Source organism: Myotis nattereri, assembly GCF_964212035.1.
Source record: "Myotis nattereri genome assembly, chromosome: 3".
In the NCBI taxonomy this organism is placed as follows: domain Eukaryota; kingdom Metazoa; phylum Chordata; class Mammalia; order Chiroptera; family Vespertilionidae; genus Myotis; species Myotis nattereri.
The window spans coordinates 94089268-94116799 of NC_138077.1; the positions used below are offsets into that span (position 1 = coordinate 94089268).

Consider the following 27532-nt stretch of genomic DNA (forward strand, 5'->3'; position numbering starts at 1 on the left):
GCAAGCCCCTCCTTTTATTGATGTCCACCTTCTATTGACAGACATCTACCCTGGGAGAGAAATGAGATGAAACTCTCTTTTCATTGTAAAAAGCATTTGAATTCCTAAGGTGTGATAAGGCCACCCAGCCATCCACAGTCAAGGTACACATTTTCATGGAGGATGTTCCCACTCCTGAATAAATTAAAATTAATTTATAAATTTATAAATTAATCTTTTTCTTTTAATTTAAACTTTCTTCTATAACTGTTTTCTTGTTACTTAAAAGCTAGTTTTTTTGAAACTACTTCCACAGCTTTTCAAGCTGTATATATATCCTTGGAATGAATTTATAAATAAGAATTGAGCCCGGCCAGGTGTGACTCAATGGTTTAGCATTGACCTATGAATCAGGAAGTCACAGTTAGATTCTAGGTCAGGCCACATGCCTGGGTTGTGGGCTTGATTCCCAGTACAGGGCGTGTAGGAGGCAGCCAATCAATGATTCTCTGTCATTGATGTTTCTATCTCTCTCCCTCTCCCTTCCTCTCTGAATCAGTAAGAATATATTTTAAAGAGAGAGAGAGAGAGGGAGAGAGAGGAGAGTATATATGTTTGTAAATAAGAAAACATGTATTTGATGCTCTTAGAAAGTCTTATTTTCTTTCATTAAAACTTGTGCAGTATAGGGAACTCCATAGATTCTCTTAATTTGAAGAAAGTTAGAGGGAAAGGTACTAATTCAGAGTTCCTTGGGAAAATGTGTCACTTATATATTCTTTGATGTTTATTTTTTATATCAAAAACTGAAATATTTTCTATTCAGAAAATATATTTGAATCTAAATATCTTCTATAATTTTAACCCTAAAATATCAATTTAAATATTTTAAAAATGGTTGGGATGTTTGTTTGTTTTTAAAAGTTAGGTTACTGGAGTTCTACATGTTACTGGATCACCTGGGGTAATTTTCTGATTGGAAAATTAAGAATTATAGTCAGAGGGGAGGACATGAGAATTTTTAAAGAACATATTCAATTTACTTTAGAAGCCGAACCTCTCTTATCATGTGACTTGTTTTGTATGTTTGTTAAACTATATTATATGTATGTTTGCTATATTTTGTATGTTTGTTAAACTATATAAAAGCATTGCTGCTATTGGGACAAACAGTGACAGTTGATTTGGGTCATTTGAATGTCCACTGTCTGTTTTAATTTGTATATTCGTTTTGACTCTGTCATATGCTCAAACTTCAGTGGAAGTTGTGAGAACCTATTATTTTTGCCTGCTCCCTCCTTTATGTTGGAAATATTCTTTTTTACTCAGAGGGACCTTAACTTTGATGTAAGGGATTGTTTCAGTTGTCAACTGTTTTCTTCCTTGCCAAGCAAGAGATTGTTGTGAACTCTTCAGTGATGCCTTCTCAAGGATATTTGCAGATGTGGTTGGGAAAAGTCATTTCATCCCCGACCTTTACATGTCAGGTGCTGGGGTGCTGGGCTGCAGCCTCGCCTGAGCCTGGCTCTCTGATAGCTATGCAGCTCTCTCGCCCTCTGATCGCCATGGCGACCATTGGGCCACAGGCCAGGCAGCACCCCCGAGCCCCCGGGGTTGATGCCTCGCCTGTGGCCTGGCCTTCCAATAGTGATCACCGGCTGGGGGGCGGGGCGGCCCTGCCTTCTGGCTCTTGCCTGCTGCCTGGGTTTCTGATCACTGTTCTTCCTTCCTTCCCCTTTTGCCTCCCATCATTGCGCCTATGTATGCAAATTAACCGCCATCTTTCTTGGCAGTTAATTTGCATATCACCTTGATTAGCCCATGGGAAGTGTAGCGAAGTTTACAGTCAATTGCCCTTTTTGTTTTTTATTAGATAGGAGATTTTACATACTAATGTATTTGTATTTACATCTTATATAATATCAATTATATTGGATATATAAATTTGTTGTAATTTAAGAGAAGAAGTGATTATGTTGATTTATAAATTAGAAATGACTTTGCTTGGTTATTTACTTTGACCTGTATCTCATTAAGTAGTTATCTTCATCAATATATTTTTTCAAGCTCTCTTTAAATAATTTATTTTGAGTAAAGGTATATACTCAAAGCATAGTGTTGTGCTTTGGGTAGTGAAATCTGGGAAAACTGAATTATGTCATTGAATATCTGTGTCTTTTATATGTTCACTCATGAAACCCAGGGTTACATTCAATAGCATTTTCTACAATATGCTAACACATCTTACCAGCTGAACATATCCCTGTGTTTATACAAAATTGTTGGCTACCTGGCAAGCATCTTATCTCAGTAATTTTCTAGTCCATAGGAGCAATATTTTTGGCAAGAAGACTTTCAAAATATGTTCCCAGAATGAGTGAATACACACACACACACACACACACACACACACACACTTTTTTTTCTGTCTTCACTATTTTATCCAAGCATTTCTTATAGTGTGTATTTGAATTCTAAATGACATTTCTAAATAAAATTTGACTTCATACAGTTCACTCAGTTAATTTGGCTTTTGCATAGATAGAGGTTTTTTTTAAATTTAATAATGTCTTTTGATGGTAACCTCCCATAAGTCAAAGAGATAATTTGGCTCATTAAAAAAGAACCTAATAACATTTTTATAATTAACATCCAAAATGTTACTGTTTTACAGAGTGTCTATTTGCCCTATAAAAAGTTCATCATGCCCTAACCGGTTTGGCTCAGTGGATAGAGCGCCAGCCTGCAGACTGAAAGGTCCCAGGCTCGATTCCAGTCAAGGGCATGTACCTTGGTTGCAGGCACATCCCCAGTAGGAGGTGTGCTGGAGGCAGCTGATCGATGTTTCTCTCTCAATGATGTTTCTAACTGTCTATCCCTCTCCCTTCCTCTCTGTAAAAAATCAATAAAATATATTTTTAAAAAAAGTTCATCATGATATTATTTTCATTAGTATATTCCTTTAAATTGATTTGATAGATTTTTAAAGTTCTATTTTTAACATTATCACTATATTTAAGGCACACAATATATCTGACTTCGTTATTAGCATACCTCTACAAATGTGTTTGCAATTATATGATTCATCTATTTGCAAGCCTTACTAAAATATTTATTTTTTCCTAATTTTACAGAAGCTCTACAAGTGAAACAAAGTGATAATAATATAGAAGCCTGGGTTGCCTGGGTTGCAGTCTTTATCCTAGTAGGAGTTATGCGGGCAGCAACCAATCAATGATTCTCTCATCATTGATGTTTCTATCTCTTTCTTCCCCTCCCTTCCCCAGTGAAATAAATAAAAATGTAAAATTTTTTTTCTTGCATCCTTCAGTACATATAATTCAATAGTACAAGTTTAACAACTATACATTATTCAGTCATTTACTTCTTCCTAATAAAAGTAACACTAAGATTAATAGAAAAATATATAATTTTTTGGCACCTTTCTGATTATTTTCATAGGGCATATTTCTATAACTCAAATTGCTGACTCATTGAGAATATTTTAAATATTTGATGCATATTGCCAAGCTGCTATTCAGAATTGTTATGCTATTTTATACTCCAATTTCATCACGGATCTTCCCCCTCCATCATAAATTGTGATTTGAAGTCTATTAAGAATAAGACAGTGAGTTAGGAAGTTCGGTGTTCAGTGTTTGCCTCTCCCACTCAGTGACTTTGGGATTTTTGGCAACTCACATAATTTCAATATTTGTGTTATAAAAATTCTATTGAATCAAGTGAAATATGATTATAAAGGTCCTTTCTAAATTGTAAAACATTATACAAATATTTAATTACCAATTAATTTTGCAAACTTGAGCTTTTCTCTATTAAAGGTAACTGAAGAATATGTCCTCAATGCTGAGAATATTGTATAGCTTCTGATCTGAGAACTTTAAAAAAAGGTCTAATTTTAGTCACTTGGACACTTAGTTCATGTAGCTTACTTTTAATCTAATCATGCTAATAAATTCAGTCCTCTATTTCATACTAAGTCTAAAATGGTGGATAAAGTAAAAATTGTGTTTGTATTTTATTCTTATTTTTTATTATTGACTAGAGGCCTGGTGCACAAATTCGTGCATGGGTGAGGTCTGGTCAGCCCGCGGGCAGTTGGCCAGCTGGCCCTGCCCTCAATTGGTTTGGGGGGCCCGATCGGGAGTGGGGTTGGCTGGGGGGAGGGGATGAGGGCTGTTGGCTGGCCAGCCCCACCCCCTGTTCGAACTCCTGGTTGAACTCCTGGTCAAACTCCTGGTCAAGAGGATGATTTGCATATTAGCCTTTTTATATATATAAAAGGCTAATATGCAAAGTGTCTCCATGGGAGTTCGACTGGAAGACTGGTAGTTCTATCGCTCGCTATGATGTGCGCTGATCACTAGAGGGTGGTGCAGAATGAAGGAAGGCCCCGGCCGGCAGCTGGAAGGCCCCGTTCAGCCCTGATCACTGGCCAGGCCTGGAGACCCTACGCATGCATGAATTTTGTGCTCCGGTCCTCTAGTTATTATATAGGATAATAATATTGATACTATTGGCAATATAGGGGTGGGTGGCTGAAAGGTAAAATGTTTGGTTTTATGTGGTAAAGCTTACTTGAAATAGAGCATAGAAGAGATTGAAAAGGGGTAGAAAATATTTGCAGGGTAGTCTGTGTGTGTGTGTGTATGATAGGCATTAATAAAACATTTTTTCTTCTTTAGCTTCTTGAAAATGTTATAATTAATTGCTTTGGAAAGGAAAAGAAATAGGTGGTGATATAACTCACTTGTCACATTTTTACAATAGAGTAGGATTATTTCATCCTGATGTTTGATTTATTGACTGCAGTTCCCAAATAATATTCATGTCTTTTTATTATGTACTGTATGCTTACTTAATTAACCATTCTAATGATTGGTTTGCAATCATGGAAATTGCCAGAGAATCATAAATTACTCTAACTGGCAGTAACTTTAAGGGTCATATACTATAGCAGATGAGAAAAGCAAGGTCCATAGAATTTAAACATCTTTAAGGTCACACATCTGGATGGTAGTTTAGATTCTTACAATCATTCTTCCTTTTCCATCTTATAGCATTGCTCATAAACTATTATGCATTATCTTAGTTTTGAAGCATTTTAAAGCAATTACATTTTTTCTCTTTGTAGGTAGTTATTAGGAGTAAAAGTGGAGAGATTTTGTATCGTATTTCACCATGGGCGAAGTATGTGGCTCGTGAAGGTGATAATGTGAATTATGATTGGATACACTGGGATCCCGAACACACATATAAAGTAAGAAAAACACATCTTTAAATAAATGCTTATTCCAATATTTTTAGGAAAATTAAATTTTATTTTTATAACTTTTATAGTAATGTTCAACTTTTCAATGCTGGTTTAATATTTTATGTCATACTGTATCCGTCTGCTATACATATATCGGATTCATCATCTGTTGCCAATAAAGTATGAAAGTGAGTTTTGTTTTTTATCATGTATTTCTGAGGTTGAAGGGGGAAAGAAAACTAAATCTCTACATAATGACCTATAAACAATAGTAATTATTATGAAAAATCTTAATCACAATTTGATTCACCAAAGATTCTTTAGTGATGTAATATTTCTCCTTGTCATGGGTTTGAAGCACGATCAGTATCCTTAAGAATAAGGAATAGTGCCGAAACCGGTTTGGCTCAGTGGATAGAGCGTCGGCCTGCGGATTGAAAGGTCCCAGGTTCGATTCCGGCCAAGGGCATGTACCTGGGTTGCGGGCATATCCCCAGTGGGAGGTGTGCAGGAGGCAGCTGATCGATGTTTCTCTCTCATCGATGTTTCTAACTCTCTATCTCTCTCCCTTCCTCTCTGTAAAAAATCAATAATAATAAAAAAAAAAGAATAAGGAATAGTGAGGACATTTCATGACTGTATTGATGAGTGTAATTATTAAGGCTGTCTTATTCAAGAGTTATAGGCATCTTAGAACTCACTTTTCTGTCATCTAAGTTATTAGAGCTTGTTGATAAGTGCTTGGCATTTAATAATTATATATGCACTTCACAGCTGTTATGTTTTCTCTGAGGCTCAGGCTCAAAAATATATCTTCACTCAATGATGAGACAGAAGCTGATACATGATTTCGCTTTTGAAAATAGGTTCATTAACATGATTCTGGAAAGTATTTTTTCCTAAAGAAAATTTAATGGATGTAGCCATTCTTTTTTTACATGTGAAAACATTTCCAGAGTATTTGACTGAGTTGATTCACTATTTTATTTAACATGCTTAATCGGCTAGTGTTGTACCTGCATTTATGTTCTAATTGTGTATCTAACTTTATATTCTGTAGTTTAAGCATTCCAGACCAAAGAAGCCAAGAGGTCTAAGAATTTATGAGTCTCATGTGGGAATTTCTTCCCATGAAGGAAAAGTAGCTTCTTATAAACATTTTACATGTAATATACTACCAAGAATCAAAGACCTTGGTGAGTAATAACTGTGATTTTTATTCAGATAAAATTTTAATGAATCTGTTCTCTTATAAGAAAAGCTAATTACAAGTGTCTCTTTTTTGTGTTAAGAGATTAAATATGTAATAGAAATGAATTTTATTTTAGGCTTCTCAAATTGCCCTGTAATAGTGATAGCATAGAAAAGAGAAATGGGATAATAAGAATTCAAGATATTATTCCAATTTCAATTTTAAGTAATATGAACTAATAGCTTGAAAAATTGTAGATAAATATGTAAGCATAATTACTTTTTACAGGAGAGAGCTTCTATCACATTAAGTGGTCATTGAGTAAAGTCTGTTCATTTTAGTTTGTTAAGGAAAAAATTGTACATTTTTTTAAGATGACTGCAACTTATTTTATATCAGAGCCATTGTATATACAGCTCTTGTCTGGATGACATATTTGACAAATATCAATGGTGCATCTCTGTGTGAAACACATTGTTGTAGATGTTTGTGTTTGGGATTGTAATGACACAGCTCTTTCTTCATGGGAATAAACAGGAGAGTGAATAGTGTACTGCTGAATCATCGATTCAGTATGCTTTAAAGCTGTTTTTTTATAGGTATGCTTTTAAAAAAATAATTTCACAGCATATTAGCACCTGCTCCAGTGGCTAAGCAGTAATATAAAAGTTCAGTTAATTATTCTGCTTTTGCTAGGCAGTCCAAATTTTGGCTACAGGAAAGTTTTACAATTCATGGTTAAAGTTTTCCCTTATATATGGATCTTAATTATCTGTCATAATGAGGTCAGGTTATAGAAACCAAAGTTAACTAACTGCTTAAAGAATATAATATTGATTATATATAATAGGTATTATATTAGAGTGCTGGGGTCCAGCCCCAGCGGGTCCAGGGGTCCCCAAAGGTGTGGACGGAGTCGGCGAAGAAGGAACGACACAGAGGCAGCGTTCAGTTGATCAGCAGCCTAGCCAGGATCTCTAGCCAGGATCTCCAGCCAAGTTCTGGTCTGGATCTCCAGCGAAGTTCTGGTTAGGATCTCCAGCCAGGTTCTGTGTCCATGTTCTCTTGCTAGGTTCTCCAGGTTCTCCAGCCAGGTTCTGTAGCCATGTTCCCTCGCTAGGTTCTGTCTCTAGGTTCTGAGGCCAGTTTCTGTCCAGGATCTTTTGCCATGTTCTGTCTCTAGGTTCTTCTCTAGTTTCTGTGTCTAAGTTCTGTGCCTCTTGGTTCTGTTTTCTAAGTTCTGTCTCTCGCTGTCTTGTTACATCTGTATTTATACCAGTTGATTCAATCCTATCAATCTCTATTACAAAGGTTAGGGCGTTTCTTATCTCCATTCCAGGGAGTAAAGATTATGTAGCTTAAGCATGATTGTTCATAGTTAAAGTGATTAATTACCCGCCTGGCACTTAGTTAAGGGGTTTTATTCCATCCCTAACCTCAGGGGAAAATCCCTACCTGGGGAAACAACCTTTCTCTGAGAGGAAACCTTGGTTAAAACACATAGTGCCAAGAAGGTGAGCAAACATATTAAGAACAGTATGCCATATATGCCAGGTCCTTTGAAACAGCAAGGATGGACCGGCTCCTGGCATTAGAGCTGTTGCATTTGAGGTGTTCTGTCATTTTATGATGTAACATAACATTTAAAAGTATTTATTAATGTATTTTTATTATAAGCAAATAATCAGAGAAAAAAATTATTTTTTTTATAAAGGCAGTGCCAATTTTTTTTTTGAACAGTGTAACAGTTACGTATATATTTTTATGGTTACCTTGTTTTTATGGTGATACTGGTTTTCCGTTTAAAGGACTGACACTAATCTTTCTTTTTCAAATAAACTTAAGTGGAACTGGTGAGTCAGTTAAAGCAGAGGTTCTCAACCTTGGCTGCACATTAGAATCACCTGGGAATCTTTTTAAAATCCTAATTTCTGGGCCTCATCCTCCAGAAATTGTTTCTTTGTTAGTAATGTTGTGGCCCCACCCCATAACAAAGAAACAGAATTTCCAGAGGTTGAGGCCCAGAAATCAGGATTTTAAAGATTCCCAGGTGATTCTAATGTGCAGCCAAGGTTGAGAACCACTGAGTTAAAGGGAAAACATGTAAGTAATCACACAGGTGATAAAGATATGCCAAAAAATCATGGAGCTGGTATAAGGATTGCTGAAGATAGAAAACACTGCAGTAGCTAAAGGCCCCTGTGGACCAGCGTTCCCACCCCTGGCCGTGACTGTGTGCTGATGTTCTGTTGGTCCACTGCTGCTCTCACATCAGCAACCAAGAAGTCAGAGAAACTCAACACGGTCATACAACACCACTCTAGGCTGAATCGGGGCTTGACAACATCAATGCAATTATACTAAATGCTTGAGTGGAGTAATAAATCCCTCAAAGCATAGGACACATCTGCAGAGCCAGCAATTTTAAATTTAGTTGCTTAAAAATAATTTTTTTTTCCTGGGTTATTTAGAAGGTTATTGATTTTTTTAAATTAAATCTTTATTCAAATTATTACAGTTGTTCCTCTTTTTCCCCCCCATAGCTCCCCTCCACCCAGTTTCCCCCCCCCCCCCGCCCTCCGCCCTCACCCCCCGCCACTGTCCTCATCCATAGGTGCACTATTATTGTTCAGTCTCTTCCCGCATCCCCTACACCCCTCCCCCCCCCAAGAATAGTCAGTCCACTATCTTTCTATGCCCCTGATTCTATTATAATCACCAGTTTATTCTGTTCATCAGATTATTTATTCACTTGATTTTTAGATTCACTTATTGATAGATGTGTATTGTTCATAATTTGTATCTTTACCTTCTTCTTCTTCCTCTTCTTAAAGAATACCTTTCAGCATTTCATATAATACTGGTTTGGTGGTCATGAACTCCTTTAGCTTTTCCTTATCTGTGAAGCTCTTTATCTGACATTCAATTCTGAATGATAGCTTTGCTGGATAAAGTAATCTTGGTTGTAGGTTCTTGGCATTCATCACTTTGAATATTTCTTGCCACTCCCTTCTGGCCTGCAAAGTTTCTGTTGAGAAATCAGCTGACAGTCATATGGGTACTCCCTTGTAGGTAACTGACTGTCTTTCTCTTGCTGCTTTTAAGATTCTTTCTTTGTCTTTTGCTCTTGGCATTTTAATTATGATGTGTCTTGGTGTGGTCCTCTTTGGATTCCTTTTGTTTGGGGTTCTCTGCACTTCCTGGACTTGTAAGTCTATTTCTTTGACCAGGTAGGGGAAGTTTTCTGTCATTATTTCTTCAAATAGGTTTTCAATATCTTGCCCTCTCTCTTCTTCTGGCACCCCTATAATTCGAATGTTGGTGCACTTGATACTGTCCCAGAGGCTCCTTATGCTATCTTCGTATTTTTGGATTCTTTTTTCATTTTGCTTTTCTGGTTGGGTGTTTTTTGCTTCTTCGTATTTCAAATCTTTGACTTGATTCTTGCGATCCTCTAGTCTGCATAATATCCTTTATTTCAGTCAGTGTATGCTTAATCTCTAGGTGGTCCTTTTTCATAACCTCGAGGGTCTCACTAGATTTTTTGAGGGTCTCACTACATTTATTGGCAGTCTCACCAGACTTTTTGAGGGTCTTACTAAATTTATCTGCAGTTTCTAGAAAGTTCTTGAAAAACCTTAAAAGTGTGGTTTTGAACTCTATATCCAGTAGTTTGCTTTCCTCCATTTCTGTTATTTGTGACCTGTTTCTTTGTCTCCACATTTTTTATGCTTTCCTGTGTTGGTAGAGTGGCTTTGTGTTCTAGGTGTCCTATAGGGCCCAGTGGCTCAGCCTCCCCAATTACCTGAGGTGGACACTTTTGGTGCAACCCCTTGTGGGCTTTGTGCACAATCTTGTTGTAGTTAAGCCTTGGTTGTTGTAGGTATCACTGGGAAGAATTGACCTCCAGGTCAATTGGCTGTGAGGATCAGCTGTGTCTACAGTGGGAGAACTTCTGTGCTGAAGACACCCTTCTGGGGCAAGACTTGCTTCAGTAGGGCTTTGGTGCTCACTGAGTCTGCCCCCTGAGTGTGTCCCTTATGGATCTGAGGAGTTGTAATTGGATGGTCCCACTCTGACCACTGGGTACACTGGCTCTTGGATCTAAGGAGGTGCTAATCTATCCTCTGCCTAAGGCTACCCAGCAGGAGCTACGAAGAGATCTGCAGATTCCCCTTCCTTGTTTGGGGTTTGGAGGTGCCCAAATGCAGCCCAGCTGTGAAGCAATGCAAGCTGCTGTGGGGCCTTGGGCTTTCTTTTGGATGTTCTGGGTCTGTCTGGCCCAGCTGCAGTTTGTTAGGTAATTTTCAGGTTGCAAAGGGCCAGGGCATTCATATGCAAAAGCCTCTGCCGCAGCTTGGGTGGGGCGGGGCCTCAGGGGATCAACAGGGTGGAGCAAGCAGCTATGGCTGATCCTCAGCCCTGCCCTAAGTGGCCCCGAGTCTCAGTGTCCGGGTAATCGCTGCAGGTACCTCCGAGAGAAAGCCACCCTCGAGTTCCGACTTCTTCCCGCTGCCAGACCGTCCAGTCTCTCTCTGCATGAGTCCGGGTCCCCAGAGACTTCCTGAAACTGGAGTTCAGAGCATTCGGGGGCTTGTGACTCCCTCCTGATTCAAAAAGACAGCCTCATCCTCAGTCACCAGCCCTTGCTGCGTGCACCTCCGTACCTCTACTCCACCTCCGCAGCTCCTCTGAGTTTCAGTGTGCTTTTCTCTTTCCTTCTAGTTGTAGAATTTCCACTCAGCCAGCCTTCCTGTAGTTCTGGATGATGTCTGTTTTGTCTTTTAGTTGTATTTTTGAATTTGTTGTGGGAGGCAGCAATTTCCAGTGTTTACCTATGCCGCCATCTGGGTTTCTCCTCAAAAATAAATTTTTTTAAAAAATCTCACTTGATAGGCCTTACCTTTTAGGAAGGATAGTGACAACTGACCAGTTCAGCATTACACACAGGCATGATCTAAACCTGCAGGTGCACAAGAGAGGGGCCTGCACATGGCCAGGGGATTTACTTAGAACAGACATCCTGGCCTAAGGACCTGTGCCTGGATTCCCCGAGGCTCTCCTAAAACTGTGCTGTTCTGGAGTAGGTCCAGAGGGTGTGACAACTCATCTTCTCTTTTGAAATCAGAATCCATGTTGGCTACTTTAAGCTTGGCTTGGAATTGTGGTCAGGAGGAGGGGTCCACTCTGGGTCATCCAGCATTTAGGTACTGTTTTTTGTTTGAATTTCAGAAATGAAGGAGGGTACATGATGAAGACACTCATAAAGGGAAAGGATCAGAAATCTCCAATTTCTGAAAAAGGGAGACGCTCCTTAGGAGGGGATGGCATGTCAGAGGAAGACTAGACTGCAGGTTTTTAGATGAAGCCAGGTGGGCCGTTGGAGATTTGTTTTTGTCCTTGATTTTGCTTCTCCAAAAGACACTCTTTTTTGCACTGGGTTGCTTTTCCCATGGGTCCGTTGTGGGTGTCTCGTGAGGGGCTCTGCCTGCAATTTAAGAGGCTGAGAAATAGTAGGCAGGCCTGGGTCTGAGGACTCCTGTGGCCAGGGAGGGCTGTCTATGGTTGACTTCAGTAGTTCTATGGAGATCTCTTTCTTTGGTTTGATGTTTTTGGCTCCAGTCCAGTGGTTTTTCTTTTTTGAGCAGGATCATAGAACTTTTACTGATCCATGTTTTTTTCTTCCAGTTTTTCCTTATGTCTCCATAAGTCATTTAATTTGTCTTCATACTGCTTCTCCTCCTCATGGTACTGCTCCTTACTCTCCATGTTCTTCTCTAGAAGCATCTGGTTCTGCTGTTGAACAGCTGGATCTGGCTCATGAGGTGATTTTCTTCCTCCAAGTTCCCCTTGAGATGGGAGAGCACCTTGCAGTGGTTGCAGCTTGGTCAGCGAGATGTCTATACACTGGTGCTATTCCTTCAGCTCACCCATGTGGGCCTGCCAGCAGTTCAGCTCCAGCTGAAAGTTGTTCAAGTGAGGTTTTCAGCTCCTGGTTGTGGGCATGCAACTCATATTCCCCCTTCACTGCTGGTGTGGGAACTTGACCTTGTCTAGCTCTCCCGAGTGCTTTGTGCTCCAGCTCCAGGTTCTGATGAAGTGTCTTCAGGCAGCTTTCCTGGTGTTTCTGCAGCTTCTCATGCTTGCTCTCTTTGGTCGCCTGCTGGTTCTGCAGCAGTGTACTGTCTGGAGAATGAGGTGCTCTGGGAGTTCAGAGTGGAATTTCCCACCTGCAGCTTGGCGGTCTGGGTCTGCAGCGTGGCGTTGTGCTCCTGCAGGAAAGCACACTGCTTCTGCAGTGCCAGGCTGTGACTGCTGAAGGCCACGTTCTGGGTCTGCCAGTGCTGCAGCTGATCCTTGACCAGCTGTGTCTCAGCCTGCAGAGGTGCATTGTTCTGTTTCAGCTCGATGACCCATCCTACACCAGGAGCAGCTCCATGGTGGCTTCCTCATGGCTCCGCCCCCAGCTCTCCTTTCCCTGGTGAGCAGCGACCAAGGTCCCTTAGGGTGTTTCAGAGAGTTCTTCAGGTGCTTCCCTCCTGATTCTGCCTGAGGAGCTCACACATCTTCAGCACCTGCAGCGTCTTCTGTATATAGCTGGTGGTTAAGGCTGGCTTTCTCTTCCATCTGCGCTTCTAAGAACACAATCTTCTCTTCTTTCATGGCTAGTGTTGATTTTAATGCTGATTCATTCCTGCCCTCCAAAATCTTGTATTTTGTGTTTCTGTTGCTGATATCATCCTGCAGCAGCGGCTCCTTGTGGAGCCTGACCTTCTCCAGCTGCTGGCTCTTTAGCTTCTCCAGCACCAGGTCCTCTCTAAGGGGTTTCAGCGTCCTTGGGTGCATGGTGCCTTGCTTGGTGAGGTCCCAGTTGTCCTTCTTGAGCTCCTTCAGCTTGGTGGCTGCGTCCCTGCAGTGGGCCAGCTCCTTTGCCAGAACACGGCTCTTCTGGGTGGCAGGCAGATTAGTGGTGCTGTCATCTAAAATGGCGTCCTTAAGTTCCACCTGCTCCCATAGTCACTTCACCTCCTTCTCCAGCAGCTTCTTATCTTTCTCCAGCTAGGCCACCTCCTGCTCCAGGGCCTTCTTGAACCTCTCCAGCTGCTCACTGGAGAGCTGCTGGGCTTCCAGGTCTGGCTGCAGGGCCTGGTTTTTCACCTCTAGCTTTCCAAGCCCACGCTACAGCCTGTGACTTCTGGCTGATGCTTTCCAGGGTCTGCTGCAGCTACAGGCTCTCGGTGCTCATGCTCTGGTAGCTGAGCTCCAGGTGCTTCTACTTTTTGCTCATGGCCTTCAGCAGCTTCACCTTTTTCCTCAGCTCCTTCTCCCGCTCAAGCTCCTGGTTCTCCCTCTTGATTTGAGCCATCTTTTTTTTTTTTTTAATATATTTTATTGATTTTTTACAGAGAGAGAAAGGTAGAGAGAGAGAGTTAGAAACATCGATGAGAGAGAAACATCGATCAGCTGCCTCCTGCACGTCTCCCACTGGGGATGTGCCCGCAACCCAGGTACATGCCCTTGACCGGAATCGAACCCGGGACCCTTCAGTCCGCAGGCCGACGCTCTATCCACTGAGCCAAACTGGTTCCGGCAATTTGAGCCATCTTGTCACCCGTAAAGCTCATGGTCACCACTATCCTGCACAGCTTCAGGTTTTCCTTATCCAGCCGCTTGTTTTTCTGCTCCAGCCCCTCAGGCTGGACCGACACATTCTGCAGGATGTCCGGAGACTTCTGCAGCCTCTGGATCTCCAGTGTCAGGCCCTGGCTCTCACGCTGTATGGCAAGCATGTCAAACTCAAAGGCTAACATGAGCCAAATAAACAAGGTTTATGTTTATGTCGGCCTCAAAAAACCAAAAGCTTCAATTTTCATAGAAACGTAGGTTTATTTCGATAGAGACATGCTGAATACAAAGTGCTGAAATAAATGAGTAATCCTTAACATAAAATAATAGAACATTTTAATAAATTAATATTTTTTGACTTACCAGACACTGAATAACTGCACCAATTAATAAGCGTAACACAAATAAACCTATTTTTCTTGTTCTCTGAAAGCTGAATATTTCCTGTTGTGCACACCAAACAAGTCAGTACAAGACTAATGACGTGTCAATCGGCTGCTAAAATATTCTCTGCTAGTATTAGTGGAGAGGAATGGTGTGCCTGCGATAAGGCATGGAAGGGAGATGGATGCAACACGATTATAGTAATCACTCATTAGCGAACATTGTAGTTTTTTATTAGTAATTATGTATAACAGGATATTGTAAAAATTAAGTTACAAAATTTTTATTAAAATGTTTCTTACATACCGTTATATTGGCTGGGCTCCAAAAATATTTGTTGTGGGCTCCATGCAGCCTGTGGGCTGCGAGTTTGACATGCTTGCTGTAGGGTGTCGACCTTCTTGGTGGCTGTTGGCAGGGAGGTGACCTTCTTGTTCAGATTCTTGTTCTTCTTCTCTAGCTGGTGCAGCTCCTTACCCAGCTCCTTCACCTGCTCCACCTTCTTCGTCACCTGCTCCAGGTCCTGGTGTGGCTGCTGTCCTTTGAACTCCAGCCTGCTGAGTTTGCTGACGGGCTCCATCGCTGTGTGATGGAGGACTTTGTTCTGCTTCTCGATGTCTTTCATGTGGGCCTCACTACTGACCTGTGACTTCCCCCGCAGTGACCACACCGCTTGGTTGAGATGATCTTTTTATTGTTTAAGATCCTTGATCTACTTGGCTTCGTTAGCCTTTGGGGTCTTCATGTCACTCTGCAGCTGTTCTTTCTCTTCGATCAGCTCCTCACTGAAGGTCTCCATATTCTAGTTGCTCTGCTTTTCTCTCTCTAGCCGGGTCTACAACTTTTCAATCTTGCTGAGCTGCTGGTTCTGCTTCTCCAGCTCCCCACACTTGAAACTGCTCTCCTCCAGGGCCAGAGACACATCCTGCAGCCTTTGGATGGTGCTCTGTAGGCTCTGGTTCTCCTTCTCCAGATTCAGGATGTGGCTGGAGGTACATTCGTTCAGCTCCAACACAAACGCCTTCCTTGAGGTGTCTAACAGGTCTGCATTATTTGACAGCTGCTCCAGCTCTAAGCCCAGGTGGGCGGACTCATTCATGTTCTGCTTCTGTACAATCTCAAGGATCAAGTTCTCTTCCATGCTCGATATGTTTCTTTTCTGTGTCCCAGTCCAATTCCAAGCTGTGAAGCTTAGCTTTCATCTGATGATTCTCTTTCTCCAGCTCTTAAACTTTATCATGAGCACCAGTCAGCTGTTCCTTATGCATGGACTTGATTTCCATTAAAATTATATTATCTTCTCTTAGCTCCTCTATACGATCCTTATAGAATTCCAGATCATGCAGCTTTACCCTGCAGCACTGCAGCTCCATCTCTAGCCTCTCCATATCATTTGCCTTTTCCCTCAGGGAGTCCAGCTCATCACAGTACACACAAGCAGATCGGGCATCAGCTGCCATCTTGATGTTCTCCTGCTTGACTTTCTGAAGCTCCAGTACCAGCTGATCTATCTCATTCCTGGTATCCATAAGCTGCTCTGTCTTCTCCTGCCTGACATGGTGCAGCCTGGCCTTGTCCGCCAGCTCCATGGCCAAGTGCTGCTTGTCCTTGCCAGAGAGGCTGACGGTTGGGCTGGGTGTGGACATGGAGCTGGAAGACTTGAGGGTACTGGGTGGCTGCTGCACCTTGAGGTAGTACCACTACTGGGTGAGGTCCATGATCAGCTCCATGTGTTCATTTTGTTCATCTATGAGCCTCCTGAGCTGAAACACCATGTTTCTTGAGAGGACTACGACCTCCAATCACTGCAGGTTAAACATGTTCTTCTGGTTGTGGGTAACCTCTTGGATATAGACCACAGTTCCAGGTTGGGCCACAATATACAGCTGTTTGATTCTTCCAATAAACTCCTCTTTCCTTCATCTGGACAGCATAGTATAGCACCAGCAGTAGCACCTTCTTAATTTCCTCCATATTCTTCCCGGACAAGGTGTCTTTGCCAGTCATAAAAACATTGGGCAAGTTCATTACCATTAGTTGCTGGAGAACTTCCTGATAGTAGGGCTTAATGTTTCTCATCAAGATGATCAAGTTGCGAATGTGAAGATTCACATCATTATTGATTTGCTTAGTGATGCATTAATTTGTAGGCCTGGGATCTATTTATAACATGATTTGGTTAAAAAAGATGCCATTCACCTAATCCAGTGGTTGGCAAACTCATTAGTCAACAGAGCCAAATATTAACAGTACAACGATTGAAATTTCTTTTGAGAGCCAAATTTTTTAAACTTAAACTATATAGGTAGGAATATTGTTATTAACTTAATTAGGGTACTCCTAAGCTGGCCTTTGCTAAAAACGTTCTCAGTCTGATTGAGGTACATACCTCAAAACAATGTATGTACCTCAATGCCACTCCCCCATGCTGCGTATCCGCGGACCACCTGCGCCGCGTCTCCCTTGCCCAACCTACTGACACCCCCCCACTTCTTCTACGGCCACTTCTTCAAAATACAGTGGGGCCTTGACTTACGAGTTTAATTTGTTCCGTGACAGAGCTCGTAACTCAAATTACTCGTATGTCAAATCAACAGTGAACGAGTGAGACACGTGATGCTGGGCTGATGTTGTGGCGTTCACTGTGACGTTCGCTGAGCCAACTAGCGGTGGGGTATTTGAAGCTGGCTTGTAACCCGAATTTTAGCTCGCAACTCAAAGCAAAAAAATCGGCCGAGAGACGGCTCGTATCTCGAAAAACTTGTTAGTTGGACACTTGTAAGTCAAGGCCCCACTGTAGACTCGCCCAGGCCAAAACCTGACTTCTGCGCATGGGCCACGAAGTTTCAATCGCACTGTATGTGCGTGCCCGCACGTGGCATTTTGTGGAAGAGCCACACTCAAGGGACCAAAGAGCCGCATGTGGCTCGCGTGGTTTGCCGACCACTGACCTAATCCATGTACATAGGTTGTCCCGGTTGCCACTTCTGAATGGGCCCAAAGTTTGCATCCAAGTCACTAGTGGGCTCTGCAGAAACAACTCTATAAACTCTGAGACAGTAACATCCAAGACAGTAATGTCCATGGGGCTGCTTTGGACTCTGCACCCTGTGTCCCCTGCAGCTCTTCACAAAGGGGCTCTATGTCTCCCATCCCAGAGGCAAAGGCGGGGCGTGAGACCAGCGTTCCAAGGTTCCAGTGGTCCTGTGCCTCCTTGAGTCACTTCATTTAGTGCACACAGCATTTTTAGATAGAGAAAGGAAGGTGTTTGTGTGCATGCAATTGTGTGTGTGCACATGTGTGCAACAAGCAACTTCAGAGTAATTTTATAGATACATAAAATAGTGCAAAGTAGAATTAATGCTGACTGTAAAAACTACCTTGTGGAAAAATGGATTTGCTCCTATATCTTATGCTGCATGGTAGAATAACTGAAATATAAAGAAAAAGGTACATTAAAAAGTATATGGCATGCAATTGGTTACTTTTATTTAGCATTCATAATCTTTAGTATGAATACTACAAGTGCAGCTGAAGTTTAGCATATGCTGATTGCCATCTTTAATATTCTAAATCCAAATTAAGAGTATATTTGCATATAATTTGTTACTTGTTCAAATGAAGACATTTGAAATAGCTGGTTAGAGTATGTATAACTTTCAAGAACTAACTGTTCAATTTGTGTTAGAAGGTCAGAAAAGCAAAATATATTAAAGTAGTAGAACTTTTCAAAATGATTAGGTCATTTATGGGGACTCTTGGCCTGGCTTGCGCCCTCTGCAATCTGGGACCCCTCGGGGGATATTGGACTTCCAGTTTTGGCCTGATTCCCGCAGGCCAGCTGAGGGAGCCGTGCACGGATTAGTGCACCTGGCCTCTAGTATGCATATAAGATCTTTGTCTAATGTCTTCCCACCCACCCCTTCCCATCTTCCCTCTAAGATTCATCAGTCTGTTCCATGTTTCCATGCCTGTGTGTTGACCGTCTGCCTCCTGGAAGTCAATGCACGTCATAGCTACTGGTTGAATGGTGTAATGGTCAAACAGTCGCTTAGGCATATATATATATATATATATATATATATATATATATATATATATGATCATATGTAAAACTTAATGCCTTTAGACAAGAATTCTTGTATTGTTTTTTAATGTGGCTTTTAATCTCTATCTGATCTTTGCTTATATAGGATACAACTGCATTCAATTGATGGCGATCATGGAGCATGCTTATTATGCCAGTTTTGGTTACCAAATCACAAGCTTCTTTGCAGCTTCAAGGTAAAATGAAAGACACATTATATCCATTCTTTTCTAAGCAAAAATAAAATAAAATGAATTTTTACATTTTATATGATGTCATTTTGTAAACTATTTTAGGGGTCAACAGAGTCAACAGAATCTTAGCGTTTTTTACTAATATCATTGACACTCGTTTCAGCTAGCCTTAGAGATTGGCCTTGATTTACTGTTGTTTTTCATGAATGATTCTAATAAAGGATATCCAGTTACCTGTTGAAATTTTCATGTATTTTGGAGCCCAAACTTTAGTCAGAAAATCATGTCTTATGGAAGCCATTATAGCCAGAGCTCACATCCTTTTATGGAAAAAGATTGACTCATGTAGGAAGGTGCCTGAGGAGTCCATTGGTAGGACATATACTATGTACAAAAGGACTGTCCTTCTTCCCAGGCTGAAATCTAGGGAATGTGGCTCTGGGCAGAAAGACATAATGGGTCCTAAACCATTGAAGAGGTGCTGACCTGAATGACCACAAGTTGAACAAGTCTAACATTGTCTCTGCCTCCTGGAGATTATACTGTGGTGGCATATAGACAGAATCCAATAATCCTACATATTAGGATTTCTACCTGTAATAGAAGCAAATACGAAAACGACAGGGTACTATAATAGTATAGAATCAGAGGCCTGATCATATTATATTAGATATGAACTGATGTTAGAACTGAGATCTAAAGCATGATTAAAAGTTGACTTGGGGAAGAGTGACATGGGAATAGGTAGATAGTATTTAAGACATAGAAGACACCCCATCTATATTCAACTTAGTTCTTTTTCATTAGAGCAATTCTCCTTGAATAAGTAAACTTTACTTACTCTCAGTAATCCTACCACTTCTCTTTTTGCTTAAACTCATTCCAAGAAGCCTCTTCACCTCCTCACTGAAATTTCTCTTGTCAAGGGTACTAATGGCCTCCATACTGTCATGTCTAAAAGATAAGCCCTCACTTACTTGTACTGTCAACAGCATTTGGCACAATTGGTTGCTCCCACTTTCTTGGAACTTTTTTCTTTCCTTGGTTTTCAGTATATTTTACCCCCTATTGTTTTCCCCACCTTTCTTGTTGTTTCTTTCTTATTTCCTTTGCTCTTTCTGACCAGTAAAGATTGGATCTCCCAGTGCTCAGCTCTTCTCTATGTATATGAAGCACCTTGGGGTCTCATTATGTCCCATCCATTTTTATGGCTTAAGTATACTTTATATGCCAACTCCCAAATTTAACTCTTTAGCCCTGACCTCTGTTGTGACCTTCAAACAGTGTCTATTTGACATTGGGATATCTAATACATATCTAATACTTAACATACCCCAAATTAATTTCCTGATTTTCCAACCTCCTCCTCCTTCCATCTTCCCTAGTTCAATAAAATGATATCACCATCTTCTAGTTGTTCAAGCCAAAAACTTTTGCAATGTACTTGACTCTTCTTTTTTGTTCCTCTGACTGTCATAAAACCTAGCCACCTGTAACTCCAAATGGATCCCACATCTGGCTTCTTCAGCTGCTGTCACTCTGGTCCAAGTTGCTTTTCTCTCTTACCTGTATTATTTCAATAGGTCTTTAACTGGTCACTCTATTTTTCCTTATCCTCCTACATCTCCATAGACTTCCCTCCCTCCTTACACATGAACTACTTTCTGCACAGTGGCCAGAGTGACCATTAAAAATAAAAGTTAGATCATGTCACTCTTTTGCACAGAACCCACTAATGATTCCCTTTCGGAATAAAATCCAAATGTCTTATATTGGTGCATAAGACCCCATGTGATTTGAGTCTTGGCCCTCCCTTTTTTTTTTTTAATTCTTTATTATTTAAAGTATTACATATAGTAGTACATATGTCTCCTTTTCCTCCCATTGACCTCTCCCCGGCCACTCCCGACCCCAGCACATGCCCTCACCCCTCTAGTGTCTGTGTCCATTGGTTATGCTTATATTCACGCATACAAGTCCTTTGGTTGATTGATCTCATCTTTTTCTTGATCATTCCACATCAGCTACACTCGCCAATTTTCTGTTCTTCAAATGCCTCTCGCTCATGTCTGTTCCCACTGCTCTTCCTCTCTGAGCATTCTTCTTGTTAATTATTCATATGCCTTGCTCCCTACTTCTTTACCACCTTTGTTCACTAACAAATATTAAGCCACTTTGACTTGTATCAAATATTATACTGCATTTGCACATCTAAAGTCTGTAGTACAATGCTGATAAAACAATTGATTCATAGTAAATGATTGGCTGTTGGCTTTAAATATGATGCAATCTTGTTTTTGCTGTGTTCTTTATCTTTAGCCGTTATGGAACTCCTGAAGAGCTAAAAGAACTGGTTGACACAGCTCACTCGATGGGTATTATAGTCCTCTTAGATATGGTACACAGCCATGCTTCAAAAAATTCAGAGGATGGATTGAATATGTTTGATGGGACAGATTCCTGTTATTTTCACTCTGGACCTAGAGGGAATCATGATCTTTGGGATAGTCGATTGTTTGCCTACTCCAGGTAGGTACATGTAACACTGAAATGTTTTCTTAGTTTAAAATTGATTTTATGGGATTTCATTAAATTCATTGTACCCTCACTAATATTTAATTTCTTAAAATGAGTTTTTATAATTTTATGAATAATGTTTAAGGTACTTATAGAATTGGACTTGTTTTGTATAACACATATATTCTAGGTAAGTGGCATTAAATTTTAGTTTTACAAATATTTTGCCATTTAAAATATATTGATTATATTCCCATTTAAAAAGGATTAATGTGAAGTATTTTTTTTAATATCAAAAAGACCACTTTATTAGGTTGAATTAACCATAGCAAGTCTCCTATTAATAAATAAATAAACATTGCTTTAAGTAGGTTATTTTTTAAAATCTTACTTTATGTTTTGCTATCTTAATAATATTACCATGTTTTTGACTACAGCTAAATAATTATAAGAACTAACATTTATTAGTATGCAATATACTATATCATGCATGGTGTCGAATGTTTTAGCTATATAGCCACACATTTTATTTATTCTGAATAGCAACTCTACTTATGCACGGTAAGTATTATTCTATAGTCATCTTAAAGATAGTAAGTTAAGATATAGTGTTGAAACAGTTTGTTAAAATTAAATGCATCTCTGATTTCTTTTACCATCTAAATAGGTATTTTAAGTGATTAAATCTAACTAGCATGATATTGCAAAAAGTTTTTAAAAAAGCCAAAATACTCTCAACTTGTTCCACAATTTATCATATGGAAAAATATAATGAAAATCATTAGCAGACATAATAAAAGTAAGAAGGTACAACTAAATTTTTTAATAAGTGTTTTGGAAAGCATTTAATGAATTTTTGGATGTTTTATATTACACAAACATTCATATACTAGAAAATGAGTAGTGTAGAAAAATGCTTCGGCAATAAATTTGATGAAATGAAGAATTCTAGTTTTTCAGTACAAATTAGATGACTTTTATATGGACGAAATTGTTTCGCTACACTCTTTTCTTAATATCCTACATGATTGTGTGTTTCATAGCCATATAGGAATCACTCATGCCAGCTGAAGCAGAATAATGTATGAGAAAAGACACAGGAGGCAAAAGCAGGTGGCAGGGTTCCAGGCCTAGCTTCACTCTCCTACAAATCAATTAATCATTTTGGCTCACAGTTTTTTTCATTTTAAGAAGGCGGTAGAATAATACAATTCCCTCTGTAAAGGTATTTGGTATTTTGATCATTTCTTTGAGTGTTGCCTTTTATAGTATGGATTTATAGCAAGTGAGAAGGACCAAACCTGTTCTAATTTTGTGATACAACTCTACTAATTACATTATTGAATAAATCTTATAAATGTTGATTTTGGATAGGAAGTATAATTAATTTAATTCTCTGTCTTATATTTGGGTGAATAATAGTTAACTCTATCCTGTAGAACTGTGCCTTATGAAAAAAATACACTAAATGGTTAAATTTGATCCTAAAGCAATTATTTTTCTGTAGAACTGTGTTTTCAAAAGAAATACATTAAGTGGGTATATTTTATGTTGTAAAATTATTCTTTATTTTATTAAAATATTTATTATAACATATTTTCTGCACCATAAACTCTAAGTCCATTTCAAGTTATCAACTTTCTAAAGGAAAGGGATTACACATAATTGTTTTAAGAATTTCGACTACATCAATGAAGACTTTGTTAACATTTTTTATTTAATCCATGTTTTCTTTTGTTATTAAAGTAACTTTTAATCTTTCTCAAGTGCTTACTTTTGGTAATAATGTATATTACAGTTTTAGCTATTATTATTTATTTTTACTATTTTTTAACTTTATTTTGTCATATAGGCTTAGTTCCTCTTAACAATAAATTTGTATTATTCTGGATATTGTTCTATTTTACAACAAAAATTTCTAAATTTTAGTAGTGTTTCCTATGTAGGTTTATACTATTGGTTATTCCATCATTAAACACATAGGTAAAATCCTACAAAGCCAATATATATCACCAAAGTTAAACAGATTTCTCACATACTTAGATTCTTCAATATATAAAATAGTTCCTCATACTATTGGAATTATTTTCTCAACATTAGGTACAACGTATTAAAAACTTTATTGACAAAATGTATATTAGCCTGATGACATTTATCAGGCTTTTTATATTTTCCCCCTTCTATTCTGATTGGTTATAGCATATGTAATGTAGCATTGCTTTCCTATAATATGAAAGCCATTTTATAATGACCATTCATGATTCAAATCCTACTCTGCTCTTTTGGTTATATTTTGCTGCTTAACAAACCAGACCAAAATTTAGTGACTTGAGACAATAGCAGTTGTTCATTTTGATTCTATATCGACAATTTGGCCATAATTCAGCTGGACAGCTCTCTTTTCCGTGTTTTGTCTGATGGAGTGACTTCATTCGGGGGTGGAGCCTTCACTTCAAAGATGCTTCGCTCACATGACTGACATTTGGCACTGGCTTTCAGCTGGGAGCTCAGCCATGGGTGTGGGTTAAAAGGGCCCCAGTTCCTCCCGTTTTAGCCCACTCCACTGGCTACCTGGTTATCTCACAAGAGTGAGAGTTTCAAAAAACAGACATGCAGGCAGCCATTTCTTAAGATCTGGATCTGGAAATTGACACATTATTTCTGCTGTAAACTATTGGTCAGTTACAGATTTAAGGGGTAGGGGACACAGAACCCTCCTTTCGATGGAAGGAACATGAAGTAATTTTAGGGCTGTTTGAAAATTCCCATATCTAACAAGTTGGCCTCACACACTGAATATGCCACTTTACAAATTCTAAAGAGATGGATTGTAATACCTGTCTATGTGGGAATACGATTTTTCTTGCCTGTATTTCTGTGGTAGAGAGTTATGGCTGAAATAGGCAATTTTAAAAACTACATTTTTCTTTTAAAAATAATGCTATTGCCAATAATCAGAAAATATAAAAAAGCACACAAACTCCAACATAAAGTTATTATTCTTTATAAATGTAAGTAACATAAATTGTATGTAACTGCCTTTAATGAACATCCCCTATATGAATATACACAAGGAAACCCAGGCCTTCACTATGACCCTTCCCATAGAATAGCTACTTTGCCTCTAATTTTAGGTTTGTTCCTTATTCAGATGAATTCAGAAACTACAATAAATATTTCATATTTTAAAATGAGTTATTTTCCTACCCTTACCTTAGATATGCTGATTAATATTACACTCCATCGAAGAGTAGATATGAAAATGGTACGTGGTTTACCTAAGACCTAAGCCTCTTTTTTTGAAAACTTGTAATAATTTTTGAAATTATTCTATTCCCTGTTTGTAAAAACATTGATCTTATGTAGAATCAGCTGCTGTAGAGATATGTTGCTGACGCTCATTTCATCCTATCTGTATGTCACAACCTGTCACCATTAATAATCTCTGATTCAAGAACCATCATCAAAGTTTTCAGAATTAAATCTCTCACTCTGAGGAATGCCAGGGATCCTGACTGTGCTATATCATTACCTGCTATGAATAAATTTCCAATCAGGAGCTGCCCATGTTTTAATTTTCTGTCTACTCGTCTGAACTGCCTTCTAGCTCTGCTAAATTACTAATGACAGTTCATAACTGAGATGGGTTGTCCTTGCTTTAGTTGGCAAAGAGAACTTTCTGACATATCTGTCACCCGTAAGTTCCAGAAGTTTTTAGAGTAAGAAATAATGGATATTATTTAGAAGTCTCAGTTTTAAATTCATTTTTGCATATGCATCTGTCACTATTAAATGCACTTGATAAAATAACAAGACAACTTCAGATTCATTGAGCTTAAATAATTATTTTGCCTTAATCATTACTATAGCTTCAAAGGAATACCACTTCTTTGTTGAGTATTTCTTTTAAAGATAAGATATTGAATCTTAAAGACATAGTAATGATAATATTTATTTTTCCCCTGACCTTTACATCTGGTTACAAAAGTAGTATAATCATATGTCATAGGTTTATAATATGGTTTAAGCAGGGAGATATCCTACTCTTATCTTGAGTTATTAGAGTTCCTTTCAGAAACAAAAGTGAATCCAGTTGTTTTGGTGTCATAACCACATCGAATAAAATACAACTAGTACAGACACTGTAATATTTGGGGCTTTTTAATCATGCTGTTTTTTCCACAAGTTAGAATGTAGAAGGAAATTCCTGGGGGCTTTCCCTTCTTGGAGTAACTATTTGAATCTGAAATATTCTTATTTTATGGTGTTTCTTTTTAAGTTTATTAATTCACTGTATTAATTAATTAACTGTATTGGTTTTGGATGTTAAGCCAATATTGCATTCCTGGGATAAACCATCATGAATATAGGTGCTAATATTCTGAAAAAATAGCATATTATATATGATACTAGAGGCTCGGTGCATGAAATTCATGCATGGGAGGTGGGGGTGTGGGGGTGGGGATGTCCACAGCCTGGCCTGCACCCTCTTCAATCTGGGACCCCTTGGTGGATGTCCGATGGGATTGGGCCTAAACCAGCAGTCAGACATCCCCCTCACAATCTGGGACCACAGGCTCCTAACCACTCGCCTGCCTGCCTGCCTAATTGCCCCTAACCGCTTCTGCCTACCAGCCTGATCGCCCCCTAACCACTCCCCTGCCAGCCTGATTGACACCTAACTGCTCCCCTGCTGGCCTGATCACCTCCAACTGCCCTCCCCTGCTGGCCTGATGGCCCCCAACTGTCCTCCCCTGCCGGCCTGATCACCCCCAACTGCCCTCCCTTGCTTGTCTGATTGCCCACAACTGCCCTCCCTTGCTTGTCTGATTGCCCACAACTGCCCTCCCCTGCCGTGACCCGCCTCCTCTGCCAGGACCAGCCTCCTCCATGGCGCGCGGAGCCGCGGGACCCCCAGGCCACACCACATAGAGCAGCTGCTGGGCTCCGCCTCCGCTGTGCACAAGGCCATCTTGTGGCGGCTATCTTGTGATGATGTTGCGTACAAGGATCACCTAGGCCAGTGGTCGGCAAACTCAGTCAACAGAGCCAAATATCAACAGTACAACGATTGAAATTTCTTTTGAGAGCCAAATTTTTTAAACTTAAACTATATACGTAGATACATTGTTATTAACTTAATTAGGGTACTCCTAAGGCTTAGGAAGAGCCACACTCAAGGGGCCAAAGAGCCGCATGTGGCTCGCGAGCCGCAGTTTGCCGACCACGGACCTAGGCTTTAATTGGTATCGATTTCATTATGGCTGAATCAGTTCTTAATGATGAATTTTAACATAAGTCTTATTGTGCATTGATGTATCAGCTAATGAGCGTATGACACCCTCATGGCCAGCAAGATACTTAAATACTAAGCAGAACATGATTATAAACCTCTAAAATTATTATATTAAAAAGAACTTTAAAGTCATATGCTATTCTGTGCTTTCTTAAAATAAAAAAATAAAAACACATATGCCATTGGGTGAAATAATTGCTCCTTTGGCTATAGTTAAAATGACCACAGTAACAGAGAAAACAACATAGAAAAGGTAAATGTGTACAACTACCTTTGAAAGCAATTTGGTATTATCTGGAAGAGTTGTAGATTCAGATATCCTATGAAAATTAATAGGTGCATTTGCTTGGGAACCTTTTGAGATATACTTATCAGAAGTTTTGGGGGAAATTTAAAAAAAAATTACTCTCTCAGGGCAAAGGTGACATTTTAACAATTAATTTGAATTAACTGCTTTCAAAGAAAGTTCAGATTGGAGAAAGCATTTGAGGGAAAATATCAAGAAAATGTTCCCATCATTTTGATTTAATTGCCACAACTGTTTTAAGTCATAAAAATTATTTTATTTGCATACACATGAATATTGCAGCAGTTTTGCCAAACTTTAAAAAAATTGTTCCAACTATGGTTTATCCTAAGCCCATTGGTTATAAATATAAATGAATCATCTTGTGGTTACTTAGCAAAAATCACCTAGCTTCAGGGAAAATAAAAATATGCAAGCTAAATTTCATGAAAGATGATAGATTATGGAGGGAGTTGAAAAAAAGTGTTTTATAATGTTATAGTCACAGCCATTGAGCCTCTCCTTTCATTTATATCTATTACAGGCAGGACAAGCATTAAAATCCCATATCAAAATAATTTTAACTTTAACCAGACCTTGATTATTGTATCTTTATTTTAAAATTGGTTTCTTTGTATGTCTGAGTTTACAATATACTTAATATATTACTAAAGATAAGTATATAAAACTTATAAA

At 39.3% G+C, this 27532-nt stretch overlaps 1 protein-coding gene and 1 pseudogene across 2 annotated transcripts in view; one reads left to right on the forward strand and one right to left on the reverse strand.

Annotated features, from left to right (window-relative positions):
• The window catches only part of GBE1 (1,4-alpha-glucan branching enzyme 1), a 361817-nt gene that overhangs the window by 178130 nt on the left and 156155 nt on the right, over positions 1-27532 (forward strand). The window contains exons 4-7 of the mRNA XM_081087408.1: positions 5135-5260; positions 6315-6450; positions 18650-18740; positions 21057-21266. Of these exons, the coding sequence (XP_080943534.1) occupies positions 5135-5260; positions 6315-6450; positions 18650-18740; positions 21057-21266 (563 nt within the window). The remainder of the gene's footprint in view (positions 1-5134; positions 5261-6314; positions 6451-18649; positions 18741-21056; positions 21267-27532) is intronic.
• LOC308516888 (protein Daple-like) lies at positions 11779-17541 on the reverse strand (annotated as a pseudogene). The gene is made up of 4 exons: positions 17404-17541; positions 14839-16655; positions 14051-14221; positions 11779-13812 (listed from the first exon to the last, which is right to left on the reverse strand). The product of its transcript is annotated as a protein Daple-like (transcript).